The sequence below is a fragment of the Athene cunicularia genome (assembly GCF_003259725.1).
Source record: "Athene cunicularia isolate RWA chromosome 3 unlocalized genomic scaffold, athCun1 chr3_part1, whole genome shotgun sequence".
Classification (NCBI taxonomy): domain Eukaryota; kingdom Metazoa; phylum Chordata; class Aves; order Strigiformes; family Strigidae; genus Athene; species Athene cunicularia.
In genome coordinates, this window is record NW_020799097.1 from 99435455 (window position 1) to 99452212 (window position 16758).

General features: G+C 41.8%; 1 protein-coding gene across 1 annotated transcript in view; it reads left to right on the top strand.

Moving 5' to 3' along the window:
* Positions 1–15340, top strand: part of UTP25 (UTP25, small subunit processor component) — a 25273-nt gene extending 9933 nt beyond the window's left edge. Inside the window, exons 3-13 of the mRNA XM_026844622.1 lie at positions 1229–1268; positions 2441–2690; positions 3455–3661; positions 5760–5848; positions 7231–7641; positions 8674–8893; positions 10938–11140; positions 12375–12557; positions 13223–13335; positions 13748–13993; positions 14794–15340. Coding sequence (XP_026700423.1) covers positions 1229–1268; positions 2441–2690; positions 3455–3661; positions 5760–5848; positions 7231–7641; positions 8674–8893; positions 10938–11140; positions 12375–12557; positions 13223–13335; positions 13748–13993; positions 14794–15040 — 2209 coding nt within the window. The 3' untranslated portion in view covers positions 15041–15340. The remainder of the gene's footprint in view (positions 1–1228; positions 1269–2440; positions 2691–3454; positions 3662–5759; positions 5849–7230; positions 7642–8673; positions 8894–10937; positions 11141–12374; positions 12558–13222; positions 13336–13747; positions 13994–14793) is intronic.
* Positions 15341–16758: the final 1418 nt, after the last annotated feature.

A 16758-nucleotide genomic window follows, 5' to 3' on the forward strand; every position in this document is an offset into this window, starting at 1 on the left:
GGGGGGTCCGCCCCAGGAGCGCTGGGCGGCTGTGGGAGCCGCGGGACCGGCTGCCCAGGGGCTCCAGACAGGCTGGGCGGCGGCTGCTCCCTCTCATACTTGCCCCGGGCCTCTGAGAGAAGGAGGGGAGTTACATCTGCGCTTTGCACTGCCGCTCGTCGGCTTGAAGTCTCGGAAGAAGAGAAAGCAGAAAATCTGGGTTCAGGTTTGCTTTCAACAAATGTCGTAAAGTTTTGGTGTGTAGCCCGGGAGCTGTCGGGAGAAGTGGAAAAGCGAGGAGTGCGAGTTAGACTCCTGTTTTGGCACTAGGTCAGTCCCTTGGCCTGTCAGGGCTCCAGCTTTCCTACTGTTTGTTCCATGCCCTTTTCTGATCTTGCAAAGGCAGTGGAAGTATAGCACTGAAGATCCTGTGTAACGAGCCCTGTCTTCCTCAGAAGGATGCCTGTCAAAAAGGGACAGTACTTTTGGACCCCCATGTAAACTTGTGAGGAATGAGCTTCTTACTCCAAATGCTCTGTGATTTGGTGCTGCTGTAAAGTCTTAGAAGCCTGTGAGGAAGGCGCTGTCAGGTCACCTGTTCAGTCTAACACTATATGCCTTTATTAGCAGGTTATATTTGTGTGTACCCTGTGACCCTCCTGGTGTGTGTTAGTTGAGGTGGAGGACAAGAGTCCTGGCCTGCCAAGGAGCTGTGCCCTGTGCCTTACCCTGTGCAGTGATGCTCTGTCCCACTCAAGGCTTCACATCTTTTTGAAAAAGTTGAGTTTAATTTATGCCCAGATTGTACAGTGTCTTGTTTGCAGAACTGCAGTCCCAACACCGGTTAATTAACTCTGTTTATTTTGTAGTATGTGTCTTTTTCCCTCTTCACAGAACAGTATTTAGTTCTAGAGGTCGGCTCCTGCCCTTGTTAACTTTGTTGTACAAACTACCCTTGGTTTCCTTTTAACACCTCTTCTTCTGATTAAAGCCAGATTCTACTTTAAAACATTTCACTTGGTCAGTTCTAATGCTTGAGCACTTTGGCTTCACATACAGCATGTAGCATCATCTGCTGCTACACCTCTCAGGATAAATGCCGAGCCTACATTCTTAGGGAGAACTGTGTGATGCTTTGGTTTTAAGCTTCCTTTTAAGCTCTCTGAGAAGTTAAAATTGAATCATCAGTTCCTTTTCCCCCTCATCTTTTTCTCTGACAGAGTAAAATATTCAAGTGCTTTCTTTTCAGGGTTTCTGGAAGACCAGAAGCAACTCAAATCTGTGAACTGGTAATATGTTTTTATTTATTCCTTAATTTCACCTATGTTTAGTTCAGTGAAGTGAAACATTTAGTATTTCATGTTGCCAAGTTATTCAGACTGATTAAGTTGTTGTCTTTAGAAAACCTGCATTTAGGAGGAAAAGAAAATGAATGTGAGTTTAGTGTAGCTCTGAATTGTTCTATACAGTGCTCAAAACTGTGATACCATGAGAGGGCAGAAGCAGCAGGAAGTAACATAGCTGTTCTTGGGGTTTTGCTTATTACTTTGTCACAGTGAAAAGTAAATCATGCTTTAAGTTCTTTTAATAAGGCATTTCATGTTGCATGTGTTAGGAGATATTCTGTTCTCTGTTGAATAAAGAAATTTGTTAATGCTCATTCCTCTCCTTCAGATTGCCAGTGCTTTACTTTTCTTTCACTCAGGATTTGGTAATGCCCTTTATCATCAGGTTAATAAAAGACTTCCAAAGTTACAGTGTGTAAAAACTAATTATAGTGGTTCATTTGTCTCCTTTAGCAATTTTGTGCATTAATATTGTATTTACTGATGTTTCCTCTTTGTGCTGAAAGGAGTAAATAGTGCTGTGCTTATACTCCTGGTTTCACTATAATTTTGGCTATAACCTGGCACACTGTCATTAGTTTGTGCAAGTCCGGGACAGAACTGCCTCTGAGTCTGGCTTGTTTGAAACTTGGAACTTCACAGCTGAGGCAAACCTGACCCATTCCCCAGTGGACTATTGTCAACTTATCTTCTTGAAAGCCAGAGTATTTTCAGTGTGCTCTGTCCCTTTTTTGTGCGCCCTTCCACAATTTTTGCTCTTTGTGTGGTTTTCTTGGGAAAATCCAGTGCCAGTTCAGTAAATGCCTTGTCTCTGGAGATCAAATATACTCACTCAGCTGAGAATGAAAGAACCAAATGTTGTGATGCTCTGAGACAAACCAGTGAAGAATGAGGCACTTCAACCTAAGTCTAGAAAGATGCTTTCAAAATCCGAATGGAGGTGTCCAGCATAACTATTTGCCTAAAAAGATGATTTTTGAAAAATCTCATTGTATCTCTATAAGGGTAGGATGGGAGAGGGAGGACATAACATTGGAAGTAGTGGTGAGAGTATTTGCCTGCTGCCTCATAGACCGTTACTGGTGTTGCTGTTACACTCGTGTCTTCCCTTCCAGTCTGAGAACTCTGATAAATCAAGTGCAGAAAGCGATTCGGAGACTGAAGTGGAACAGGTCTCTGTGTATCGTAAGCTTCTGGCTACCCTGAAGACCTCTCCTGAGTCTGAGAGTGAGGAAGAGGAAGATGAAAGTGAGCCAGAAGAACCTGGGGAAAGTGAGACAGAAATGGACAGAGAAGGGTCCCAGGACAGCGGAGAAGGAGAGGGGGGTGAAGAGGATAAGAATGGTGTACCAGAGCAGGAACAAGGTAGTTTGTCTTTTCCCATGCTTTGGTAAATGTTGTTTCAGTTAGAAAGTTTGAATAACATATGTTTTTAGCCAGGATCGTGGTGTAGACTGGCTTGTTGGCTGGGTGCTCTTCTGGCTTGGAGGCTCTGTTGCTCCATTGCCTCTGTGTGGGTGGGAGCAGCAGCTGCTGAAGGATTTAGCAGGGGAGAGGGTAGCTGTGTTCATTTTCCGGCAGACAGCCCGCTGCTGCTTCCTCAGATGTTGTTTGTGCGGCAGCACAGAGGAAATCCACATGGAGCAGCATACCAGGGGTTTCTCACCCACTCTTGGGAGACGCAAGCTGTTCTCTCGCACAGCATCTGGCTTGGCTGCTGCCACCGAGAGGAGGGAAAGGTTTGCCTCACAGCAGAGGGAAGAATATGTAAATTGGAAGGAAACCTCCTCCTTTATGACGAGGCATCCTCATTCATGAAGTCTGCAAATAAATTCTGGGAGAGAGGAGTCAACTTTTTATTATTTTCAGCTATTTGGAGTCTTTGGAAACTAAAACTTATATTCCCCAAATAGGTTATTTCTTTGGTTTTCTCTGGGGAAACACATTATGTAATGTTTGGCACAGTAGCCAAAAGTCATCTTTAATGTAGAATACAAAGCCCACTTTTATCTTTCTGGGTGAGAGTATTGGGAGAAGAAAAATTGGTAACTCAGAGGGAACAACCTAGCTAGCAAGAGATAGCTACAGACAGGAGAATATAACCCATTTCTCTCTATAACAATTCACAGCTACAGACACAGCAGAGCAGACGCTTGACCAGGAGCAGGCTGATGGCGCAGATACCTCTTGTGACCCAAGTCATGGAGTAATTGAGGAGTTTACTGATGTGAAACATGAATCTGAATTTAGCTTGGAAACCAATTTCATGGAAGAGGAGAGTGGAGATTGCAATGCAGATAAGAGAGACAGCAATTCTTCACAAGCTTCTTCAGAAGGTAAAACACAGTATGTTTGTGTTTAGCGATCTGCCTCTAGAGTATCTGTAAATGTCTGTATTATCAAACACCCTAATGATACACTATATAGCTTCTGAGTTCTTCCACTACTTTAATCATTGTATTGCCCACAAGTGAGCTGGTTCCATAAGGGACACTTAACGCTAATGCAGACATAGAGATGAACCATTTGTTTTCTATAGCCCCTGTGGGCTGGGGTTTGTGCATGGTTTCCATTATGTCCGATAAAGCTTGAAATATCAGGAGCTAGAAATGTGTGTGGAGAGTGTTACCCTGTTCTGTTGCTTTAATAGTACTTTAAAAAGCTAATGTAATATGAAGGGCCCTGCAAGCCTGTACTTGACTATGGAAGACATTCTCGGCACAGACAGCACAGGAGATAATCACAAAGCTGACCTGTGAGGGCATCCTTCACAACTCAGTGAAGTTAGAGGTGAGCTTCTGGGAAGCTTGGGGCAGCCACGGTAATTTAGACAAATGCCTGGGGCTCTCTGAATTTTGAAGGTTATGCAGAGGAGTCGCACTGCACCAGGATCAGGAAGGTAAAAGGCATCAGTGAAGCATCTGTGTGGTATCTTCTAAGGGTGTAGCCCAGAATCTCAGTACTGCAGTGCGCTGATGGGTGCAATCTGAGCTCTGGTGTTGGAGTCGTCCCACCACGTGTAATACAAATAACTGTGTGCACGGGCGTGTGATCGTTCAGTGATATGCCACACATTGGCACTTGCAGAGCTTCTATTCATATTTCATGCTCTGTGGTTTTAATATCAGATGGCATAGTTTGAGAGAGAGAGAAATATGTTTGTAGCATCCCTAGTGATGCTGGCTTGTCATCTTGGAGCAGCAGCTGACATTAGATCTGGGAGGCAGCCTAGTTGATACATGAAATGTGTGGAAGCATCAAAGGGCCATGTGATAGAAAAAACAGCTCGTTCTTGTTACCATGAGAATATTACTTAAGCTGTTGGCATTGCATTTTAATGAGAACCGTAGCTCTCCAACCGCATACTAAGTAGCCTAACAGCTTTGTTCAGCTACTTTTTGGTGGGTTCCTATAGCTTGAAAGTGGCTTTATCATCTATTACAGAAAATGAGTCACCTAAGATAGCAGAAGGGGGATGAATTTCTACTCTGGTCCTGAGGTCACTAGAACGCTTGAAGATACTTCATATTACTCCCTCTGCTTTATCTGACAAATGCTGGAATCAGTAAAACTCAACTGAAGAGAGAGCCTATATAACAATTAAATGATACCCTGTTCATTTGCGTTGCTGGGAAGATTTTCTCAACAGTGTCATGATCAGCAAATGTCTTGACTTTTGCCTGGATAATTTGTATGTGGGCTAGATACGTGTTGGCAAGCACTAGTGTTCTCTAATTAGTTTTCTTTATGCAGTGAGTGCTGCTGTGCTGCAAGCAGTATACAGGGCTTGGTTTTCAAAATAAGCTTTGCATGTGACTTTGTGTATGCCAGTGTCTTTGAATATAATATGATTTTTCAGTTCCTTGCTTGTCCTTTCCTTTCCAAAGAGAAATGCTGATTAGATAAATCAGACTTTTGCTCACTTCAGGTAATTTTTGCCTCCCTTCCCCAAAACCCACCTAATCTTTCTCTGCTTTATCCTAAACTGTTCATATCACTGGCAATAGATGCAAAGCCCGGGATAGAACTGTTTATAAATTAAGAAGGGTAGTAAGTTCATTTGGGTCTTTGCTATTGAAAGCCTATTTCACCTGTGAGGAATAGGTGTCTCAAAGCTTAAGGCAGAAAATTGCCACAATGTTTTCTACTACATACTGCTTTCCTGTCCAACGTTTCTTTTGTGATTGAAGGTTCTAGTACTTCCAAAAGTGCTTCTTTTTCTTTTTTAAAGCAATCTGTCAAATCTGTTATCTCTCTTCTTGTAAAGACAATTTGACATCGTTTCTCTCATCTCCAAGTGCTTTGAAATAACTAATTCTAACCATGGTGTTGGCCAGCATGGAAAACTGTCTTATTTGCAAATCCATTCTGAAACTTGATTCCAGTGTTAGCTACAATAGTTCTCACGATATTTGTTGTTCTTGTTATAAATAGATCCATTTAAACAGCACATGGACAAAGAACTTGAAGAAAAAGAAGTAGAAAAACTGTCTACACTTCCTAAAACTTCGACTCAGAGCAAGGTAATGATGTTCTGTAGTCATCCAGAGTTCTAAAAGTCTGGATTAAAATAATACTTTCTTTATACAAGTGAAGCAGATGCAATAATTGTTATTATGGCACTGGAATTGTCAAGAGTTTGTCGCTGTGTTGTTGCTGAAGTGTTTTCTTCTTCACTTAGTGAAGAAGTCTAAAGTCTGCTGTTATGTAGGCATATGGCGACACATCTGACAAACAGCTTTAGAGTTTGATCCATAGTCCCAAACTCACAGGTTTGGTATTCTTGACACTGGGTAGAAGTAGGTCTGGCTTCTGAATGGTGACAGCACCACGCCGGGGATGTGGTCTGCAGCTGAACTTGTGAGATGACCATGTACAGTCTTAAAAGTATTTGTGATGCACTTACACATCCTTGCTTCAAGATGGCTGTGTGTCTGTACACACAAGCTGGTGAAGGGGACTTTAATACTGGCAATAATAGGTGAATTACAGTACTGGAAAACCACCTCATTGCTTGAGAGAGAATATTGGTTTTCAAAATACTCATTTTTAGACAAACCTTTGCTTCCTAACATTTACACATCTGATTTTGTTTTGGAGAGTTGCCTTGCATTCTGGTCAGCCATATGCTGGGTGACATTCATTGGAAGATACCCAATGGTTAGTCAGTCAAAGAGAAGCTGAGATTTTTTTAATTTTTTTTTTTTTTTTTTCTTTTTTGGAATATGATGGCCAAAAATACCAGTGCCACCTGAAGCAATGCATGATATATCTTTGCTTAATTTGGTGTAGCTACTTTATGGAGATAGATAGGGACAACTTACATGGCAGAAGGCTTAAATTTTAGAGTTTTACCCTACTACACTGACAGCTTTTGCCCTCAAAATCAGACAGACTCCCAACAAGATTGCATTAAGCAGCTGATTGACAGCTTCTGGGTTTAATCCCTAATGGGGTTTTGTTTCCATTGTTAAACAGAGTACGTACCTCAGTGCAACTGATCTATAAGTGTAGTTGAACTCCAGGGTTCTCAACTTGTCCCTGGTTTGTGCCACTGATCTGACAGATGGGTTAGGCAGAAATTACATCCTTCCTCTTCCTTGATTTTCTCATCTGTAAAATGAGGACAGTTATACACACGTTGCTGCAAAATGCATCCAGATCTACTGAGCTCAAGTTTATTGTTACTTACCATGGCAGACTCTAAAAGAGATTGCATATTGAAAAAAAGGTTTTACTTTGTATTATGAAAAGGTAATTTCTCAGATTTCACAAACTTGATTAAACTGCCAGCTGTGGTGATGTGCTTTTAAGTGTACTGAGTTTGGTACTTACAATTCCTCTTTGGTTATTTTTGGAGTTTGTTTTGATTTTTGGTTGGTTTGTTTCATTTGTTTTTTTTCAGTGGGCAAGGCTAGGCCAACTAACTTTTTCTTCCACTGTGGAGACAAATAAAACATTGAAAGCAGACAAAGAAGTTGCTGCGAAACAGCTTTATCTTCACAAGCCTTTAGAATCCACTTGGCCGAAAGTGAATAAACAATTTCTCTCCTCGGTGAACAAACCAAGCGATCCCTCTTTCACCCCATTACAAAGAGAGCTATTCTGTATCATGAATACATACCGGGACTTGTTCTATCCAGAAAGAAGTGCTTTAACAAATGGAGAAGAAATCCGGCATGCTTACTGCTTGCACGCCTTGAACCATGTTCTGAAGGCAAATGCCCAGGTGCTCAGCAACAATGCCAAACGGAGAGACCAAAAGCCAGGGACTGACAGCGAGGACTACAGGGATCAGGGGCTCACTAGGCCTAAGGTAAGAGATCTTTGTTAATGTGATTCCCCCATCCCCACCCTGGCTGTCCGTTCAGTCTGTATAAACACCCTGATAGTTTATCCAGAAGTACTTCTGTTGCTGCACTCTCGGGCGCCGTGCTCCTGGGTACGTGCCTTTCCACACCCCTTTGTTGTGCCTGGAAGTTGCCTGCAGCGGTCAGGGCCAATACCCTCTGAGAAGCAGTGAGCACAGGGTCGTTAGCCAGCCTGTTTCTGTGCTGAACCATGAGTTTTGTCTTCTCTTTTTCTTTGTCCCCCTATCACTACAGACTCGCATGTTGCCTCCTCCTGCTTCCATTTCTAAATCTACCAGTGCAGAAAGGTGCCTCTGCATCACTCTTCAGTGTTAGTGCAGGTGGTGGAAGCCATCACCCAGTGTGGGATGTCCTAGAAGTTTTTTTGTTCTTAGACACTTGGGAGGACCTGCTTGTGTGGGAGGATCTTTCTGTACCTGGGAGACCTCAGGGAATCCCAGTCCCATTGTCAAGGCCGCCCATCATAGTGGAGTGGGCCTCCAGCCAAGCCTCCCTGGATTCACAGCATCCTCTAGTTCATAACCAGGTGGCTTCAAGTAGGGCTGGCATATCACTGGTGATGCCAACTACCTGCTGAACAGTTTCAAAGTTTGGTTTCAGTGTTTGCGGCATGCCTGGCAAATGCCTTTGGTTTCTGTGTTGACTCCCCAGTTAGATATTTATATTTCAGAGTGCCAAGCAGAGGCTGTTGCCACCCACCCAGGAGCCAGTGGTGGACCCTGTCTGTATTGTGGGAGCTCTTGCTTGCTCAGGTGTTAGGCAGAACAGGAGAACATGCTTAGTTTTCAATTCCCCTGTAATGGTGCCCTGGGTGTGAGGTGGGAAACCAAACTGAGCTGCTGGCCAGTGCCTGTTCGTATGCACACTCAGAAGTGCCCACGAGGGCAGATCTAAGTTAAAAAAATTACTTAACGTACAGTTAACTGTGAGTGTTCGTATTTTATGGGTTATTCTGTTGTAACTGTTGATCTACGCAGGTACTGATGATAGTGCCCTTCAGGGAATGTGCTTTGCGAATTGTGCATATTTTAATCAGTCTTCTTGAAGTCAATGACAAAAGAAAAATAGATGTGAGTAATAAAAAGCGCTTCAAAGGGGAGTTTGGCTCTGACCCGGAAGAGAAGCCTCCCAACCTGAAAAGACCTGAAGATTATGAAGCCGTCTTTGCTGGCAACATTGATGACCACTTCAGAATTGGTAATGACCTACTGAACAGGTGATTTTTAGCTTGTAAAGAACTGAGAAGTAATGACTCCTTCCTAAATGTCTAGGAGCTATCAGGGCTGGAAGTTCTGGTGAGTCTCTAGGCTCTGTGGCATTTATGCCGATTTTGCACTGGCAACTTGGATTTTTCTGAGAATCTTTCTTGCCTTGCCAGAACTTAAAAAGGAAGACAAAATACAGAAGTAATGATTTTCACCTCAAGTTCAGAATCACCTAAAATGTAATGATTATTTTATTGTGGCAGGACTACCCACACCTCATTTTAAAGAGGATAGTCTTGAAGATGCAGTAAAGTCTTTCATGTTATTAAAAACAAATCTTCTGGGTTTAATTAGTCTATTCACAATGTCTCTTGTAATCAGTAGTGGTTGGAACAAAATTAAAGCTCAGTACTGAGCAAAGCAGTTTTCTACTGTGCTGCCCATGGTTTCCATGAAAGCAGAGGGGTAGCCAGCAAGTAGGACTGTTGGACAAGCAGCAAAATTGAGACAATTTCATAATATTGTAATCACATGCTGGTTTAGTAACTCAGTATGCAAAGAATTAGCTAGTGGCTTGGTTCCTGGAGCTGCCAGTGATGAGTAGGCAGTTTTTCTGACTTAATTTGACAGATCAGAGGCCTTTGAAATTATTGCCTCTTGAAAGATAAATTGGCATCCCAAGAGATTTAACGGTATAGTGGAAGATGCAAGCAGGTCTCTCTCAGTCTTTCTTCCTCACCCAGTGAATATCTCTCTGACTGAGAGCATCTTACTTTCCATAACATAATAATTTTCCTTTTAGTCCTCTCCCATACCACAATCTGCTTGACCCTCTTACTAGGTGTGAAGAAATGCTTAAAGAAACTTTCAGTGCTGTTACTTGCAGAAGCAAACCATAAAAGCAGAATAATTCTTTCTTACTGTGCCTCACATCCTGTTACTTGTGCACAAAGATCTAATTTAAAGCGCATTTGCTATGCCTTATTAAAACCACCCTTTCACTTTTTTAAACAGAAAAAAGACTTGATGTTGTTAAACTGTATATGCTGTGACAAGTGATATCTTCTTCCTGGAAATTCAGACAGTTGTGCCTTTCCTTTTCTTCCCATTTTTGTCATTGGGTTAAAATAGATAACAGGAGGGGTCCCTGTTGATATCTGTGCGAAATTCTTGCAAGTGCCTTCAGCTGTGCCTGTGATAGCTGGATTCACACAGAGAGGGAGAGAAGTTGGAGACACTTTTGTTGAGCAGGCAGTAATGGGTCTGGACTACCTGGATTTTTAAGATCAGAAAACTGTGGGTCCTAGCAGTGTTGCTGTGTAGCTACAACATGGATAACAAATACCTTTGATTCCTTCCTTTTTCTTTCTTTACCATGAGAGGTGATGCATAAGCTAGTTCGACAGGTATATTGCAGTATGCAGTGTCCAAAGCCATGCCAGGGAAGGTGCAAGGCTGGTTATGCGTTTAGTCATCATCACACGAAGAACTTTTTCCTTTGTGTTCTAGTAGCAACTCTTGTGGCCCTGTGATTAAAGGCAGTTTATAGTCAAGAGGTCCACACTGGATCTTTCATGAGAGACTAAGGTAACAGTAACTACACTACCTAATGACAGAGACCAAAGCCTAGAATTTAGGGGGAAGGAAGTAGTTCATCATAGTTAATCGTTTCTGCCCTTTTTTTGTTTCCTTAAGTTCTTCAGCCCCCTCATCCCCCTTTTTAGCAGAAAATAACAAAAAATATGTTTCAGTTAAAAACTGTTGTCCAGGCTGTGAAAAATCTGGAAAAAAGCACTACTAAAAGAGTTTGCCGAACTTGATGAAAATCTGCCAAACGCTTGTCAAATGGGGATGGGGTGGGTAAGCACTTTTCAGGGAAAGAGTGAATTTCAGACAGACTGGTTTTGTCCAGCTGTAATCATTAGCTTATGTTAAGGGAGAGGAGATGAACGGAGTTAGTATTACAGAGCCTGTTGGAAGAATATGGTTGATAATTAACCCTAACTAAGAAAATGCTGTTGGTTGTTGTTGGACAGGGGTTGCAATTCTTCAGAAGAGTATGAGACTTTATGCACCATTTTACTCATCAGATATCATCATTGCCTCTCCCCTGGGTATGAGGACTATTATTGGTGCAGAGGGGGAGAAGAAGAGAGATTTTGATTTTCTGTCATCAATAGAAATTCTCATCATTGATCAAGCAGATATTTACCTGATGCAGAACTGGGAACACGTTCTGGTGCGTTTTCCGTATGCATTTTTGTGTTGTACTCTGTCTTGTTAGTCTGATATAACTTGGTTTTGGCAGTGAGCAGTATTGGGTTTTTACTGACTTGATTCCAGACATGTATGCTTGTTCCTTTTCCTCCCTCTGCCCTGGTATTTTCCTTATACTAAGAATATTCTTTCTACAGATTTTGGCAGTGTTCAGCACCTGTTCTGTATAAATCTTGGTGCTTTAGTGGCATATTTCATCAGAGATTTTTTTTTTTTTGAACGGTTTTTATTATCTTGCGGGACAAGATAATGATGATTCCTGTAATCACATCTGAGAGAAAATATGCCAGCTGTCTGAGTGCCCAGTGTCCCAGTCAGACTGCAGCCATGCGAGGGATCTGTACAACCTAATTTGGGTTCCTCCAGAAAGCAATAGGAGCTGGTGCTTGTCTCCACTGACTGCAGAGATACTAAGCACTATTCATGTCCGAAGTTAAGCAGTACAAAGATTTTCCTGTATGTGTAATGAAAATTGAGCTCTTGGATGGTGGCTAGTATGCAGTAGTACCTATGCTTTTTGGCTTTTTGTTAATGTTTTCAAGATTGAAAGGTTGGGGTTTTTTCCATATAGAAACACCTTTGAGGTACCTGGGCCAGGCATTTTGACAGCACATTATTACAGTACCTTTTGAATGCGCTCCAAAGGTGTCTTATTTCCTGGGGAGTTCTGGGAAAGGTTCTTGAGTCTAGGTGATATCCAAGGAATGAGTCCTGGTGCCTGATGCTTGTTTTTTCCTTTGGGTTCAACTGCCTGTCATGGGGTGGCACTGATGCCAGTCGTAGGCATCATTCAGAGAGGCCAAAACAAAGTGAATTTCTTCACTTGCACCCAAACTCTTCCTGAATGTGATGAGAACTGCACTTGGGCTTCTTTTAGCTCAGAAACCTTGGGCCTGTTGACTTTAAGACAAACAAACAAATCCATTGTACTTGCCTGTGGGAGAAGATTGGAAGCAAAGGTTACTCTTACAGATGGCTAAAGAGATGATAGCTTTCAGTTCTGTGGCAAGAAATCAAGTAAATGACTTGTGTTGTGGTCAATAAATTCTAGACAGTTGTGTCTTGGGAGATGGCTGCTGTTCTATATTCTGTGCTATCTGCTCATCCCTGCCCACTTCCTCGCTGCAGTTAAGGCTCTTGCAGTCTGGGCGCAGGGATGTCAGTCAGTAATGATGTGTTTCCATCTGTCTGTGTAGCACCTGATGAAGCACATTAACCTGCTGCCTCTGGATTCCCATGGGGTAGACTTTTCCCGAGTGCGAATGCTGAATCTCAATAACTGGTCCAAGTACTATCGCCAGACACTGCTGTTCAGTGCTCTCCAGGATCCCCACATTAACTCTGTCTTCAACAAACACTGCTTCAATTACGTGGGGCAGGTGAGTTCGCAGAGGGGCCGAAAAGCCATCTTTTAAATGCTGGCATAAGGGAGGGGGAGAGGAACTGAAAACCCAACACGTGGAAAAATTCCATAACTCAGTTGCAGAAAGACTGTCTGTGTGCCAGTCATTTCCATTACCCAAGTATTGCAGTCTGAATCTCCGTGACACTGCATGACAATTTCTAATGCTGTGCCAAAGGCATGAAGAACTGCTCTTCTTGCAGCAGTACTTATTTGATCCTTTTCTTTCATGGGTAGCTGTTTCATGTCAGAAATCAGATTTTGTTTTTTCTTAATTTGACACATACAAGTTATCTTGTTCTATTTATTTTGTTGTTAAATGGAGAGTTTGCCTGCTTCCTTTTTTTTTTTTTTTTTTTCCTCCTACTGTATAAGAAGCACAAACTGTTATTACTTTGAAAGAAGCAGGCGATATAAAAATGTTAGTTGTCCATTTCAAATATGTGGAGTCAGGACATAAGCAGTGGTCATGTACATTTAACAGATCTGGTATGTGTATATGTGAATGTAGTTTTGTATTGCAGCTTTCTTAAAAGCAGCCCTGTGCACTGCTTGCAGATGTGAGTTATGAGCAGAAAGCTGGCTGGAGTGTGGCTGCCTTTGAAATGCTGCTTCCCTAAACATCCTGCTTTCTTTCCGCAGGTGGCTGTCCGCAACGTACCGCTCAGTGGCTCCATTAGCCACGTTATGGTCCAGCTTCCTCATGTTTTTCGGAGGCTAGAAGCTGAAAATTTAACTTCTGTAGTAGATACAAGGTACTCTGTGTTCCAGACTATTTTGCTCTGCCCTAATGACTGCAATTTCAGATTTAGTTGAGCATACCATTTCCTGCAGAGGACACTGTGATTTCACCACAGAAGTACACCTCCATTAGTTCTCAGATCAGGCTAGGCTCTGCACAGGTGGTGAGCAGGACTGACCTTCTCTTTGCCAGAGGCACTGGAGAATAAAGTCTGGAAAGGGAATACCAGTCTCTACCATAACTGTTTAGGAGAGATAAAGCCTTTGCCTTTTATCTTCCACATGTGTAGAAATCCTGTAAGTGAAAGAAGGAAAAAATGTAGTCAAAATCTTCTGTTGTCTGGTGATATTCCTGTTTGAGGTCATATCAGTATTGAAAAGCTAAATGTTAACTCTGATTAAAACATATTTGTTTTCTTAACTAAGGTTTCAGTTTTTCATCGACAAAGTTTTGCCTGAGTACCGTGATGCCATCATGTCACACACGCTCATTTATGTTCCATCGTATTTTGACTATGTGCGGCTTCGAAACTACTTCAAGAAAGAGCAGCTGAATTTTACTTACATTTGTGAATACACTAAGAAGGCTGCTGTCTGCAGAGCAAGACGGTTCTTTCTCAAGGGAGAGAAGCAGTTTTTATTGTTCACTGAGCGCTTCCACTTTTACAAAAGGTGAATTGTGGACCAAGTTTTCCTCTTGAGTTGCATGTGTGGTGTTTTAGAAGTAGAGTCTGACCTTAATCATAGGTGGGCTATATTGCTTTTTGAATCTGTTGTCTTTCTCTGAGGACTTCTCTCACTGAAGTAAGAGCTTTTCAGTTAAAAATTTTTGTATGTTGTCAGCAGTCCCTTGCAGAGACTCTAATACTTTGGCATGCGCAGGGCTTTGTTCAGGAAGGCAAGTGCTGCCAAGTTCCACTGATGTCAGGACAGAATCATATAGCCTGCAAAATGCAATTCATTGTGCCTTTTATTTATGTTCATCTGTGCCACAATAATTGCATAAAATTCTGGAAAAGGATACGTAATTGGTTCAGTAGTGTAATACAGCACGCTGAGGCCACCTGGAAAATTTGCTACATCCTGACTGGAGCTGTTTAGAAGTTCCTAATGGAACAGGGTTTTTTCTATTAGCAGAAGATGTTTTGGCAAATACAGAAAGTTCCATGAGGCTTGGTCTGATCAGGCTTCATTGTCTTAAAATCCAAGCTAAAGAGGCTGAATACTGCAGGAGTTGGTGGTGCTCTGTACTTTAGAGGAAGTCACTGCCTGGCAGTGTTAGATATCTCCCCCCTTAAATTCCACATCTGTGTTTAGTCTGTGGTCCATAACACAGAGTTTCTTGTGTTGAGCTACAACTGGCATGCATTGAAGGTGATTGAAATTTTAAGAACTGCTACAGAATTGATGTTTTAACATGCATGTTTTATAAAAATTGACAACAGTTACTTTTTTGGGTTTTCCTACTACAGGTATACGATAAAAGGCATTAGGAACCTCATTTTCTATGAGTTACCAACGTACTCCCACTTCTACAGTGAGATTTGTAATATGTTGAAGGCCACAGACAGTGGTGTGGATGCTACCTGGACCTGTACTGTGCTCTACTCCAAGTATGATGCTCAGAAATTGGCCGCAGTGGTTGGCATAGATCGCACAGCTCAGATGCTACAGTCCAAGAAGAACGTGCACCTCTTTGTTACAGGAGAAAATGAATAAGTGATATTGCAGACTAGATGATTGGATGGACCTGGATTTTATTCCTAATGCACCTTTTGATGTTGCTTTTTTAAAATGTATTAAATTTTTTACTCCCTTTTACTAAGTATTCTGTTGAAATTGTTCATATGGTATTAAATTTTATATTTCAGTACTCTGCCCAACAAGAAACAGAAGATGTTATTCAAGAAAGCAGAGGTTGGGGGTGTCTTCTATACAGAAACAAAATCAATCCGCAACTGTTATTCTTGTGTATTGAAAAACTCACTGGTCAGTAAAGATTTATGCTGTGATAAATAACTTTGGATTGCTTCACTTTCAGGTGTAGCAAGCTCACCTTCTTTTATCAAAGGCAACTTTTTCCTCTAATCTAGGACAAAAAATATGCCCAAGTATTAATGCGGTCACTGTTCTGTAAGCCTACATAAGGGAGCAGGCAAAGGCAAGAACACAAGTGTATTGAATAAGAGTTGAATTTGCTTCAACTTGACAGTTGTGAGAATTAGAATCTGTTAAATGTGCTGGGGTAGGAGCCACGGGTTTGCATTTTTTACTGAGCGACCTAAATATCTCTGCTTCCTATTTACAACAGCCTCTCTGGCTGGTGAGATTTTAGCAGGGATAAGGTTTTTTTCGAAGGAAAACAGAGTTGAACTTGGCAGACAGATGAGCCTAAGCCTGCCTAGCCCCATGATCATCAAAGCAGTGTTGCAGTGTACAAAACCAGGGGGTGCAGCTGCAAATACCTGTGGTCTCATATCTTGCACCATGGATGGGATTGGTTGGTTTGTATTTTCCTCTTTATGATTGCTTATGGACAGCATGGAAGTGTCACTTTCTTTTTTTCTTCTTCCAGGAAGCTAAGCCTAATTTAAAAAGAGCTAAAAGCAGAGATTAGTTTTTGTAAGCATGTGCTAGGACTGCAGGAAGACTGTTCTGTGGAGGGGTAGGTAAGCCCAAATGCAAGAAGAAAACATCTATCCTGTGATAAACTTTGAGGGAGCTCTTGTCTGGGAGGCTTATGTAAATACACCAAAATGAAATAAACTTGAGTAAAGGAGGCATGTAATTTTAGCCAATTTTTTATCGTATTCCCAATTCCTCTATTTCTCAGAGGCTGTAACTCGGGTAGTAAATAAAGTCCCGAAATCAGTTAGTAGACCTGCAAATCCATGCAGTTTCTTGCTTCGTATTTTAAGTAAGGATTTATATTAGTTTTGCGTACCTCTGACCTAGGACACAAGACTTAAGAGCCAGGCACAGGAAAGTTCTTGTGAACATCTGTTTGCTGTACAGCAGAGACAGCAGTAGAGGCAAACAAGGATTTTTCTTGTATGGCCTAGGCTCGAGGTGGGAGAATTGTGGCTGTGTGTATGAAAATAAGCACACAAAATAGGATTAAGTAATTTTCTCTCTACACTGATGTACTTAGGAGAGATGAATAGCTGACCTCTGAGGAAGCTGAAGTGAGATAGCTACTTAGGGAGAGAACATGATGCAGTGCAGCTACTGTTTAAAGAAGCAGCAAGAGTTTTGTGCCAGAGCCTTAGCTATGCAAGAATTTTTCTGCCCCTACTGTGGTTAATAGCAAAGTGCTTTGATGGTTGGTGGGCCGAACTGTAGTCTGAGACCCTCATAATTTTTATATCAACTACCTGGGTTTGTTCCTAAGATAAGCATACTTTAAAGTTTGAAATGTATATACCATTGTTACATTT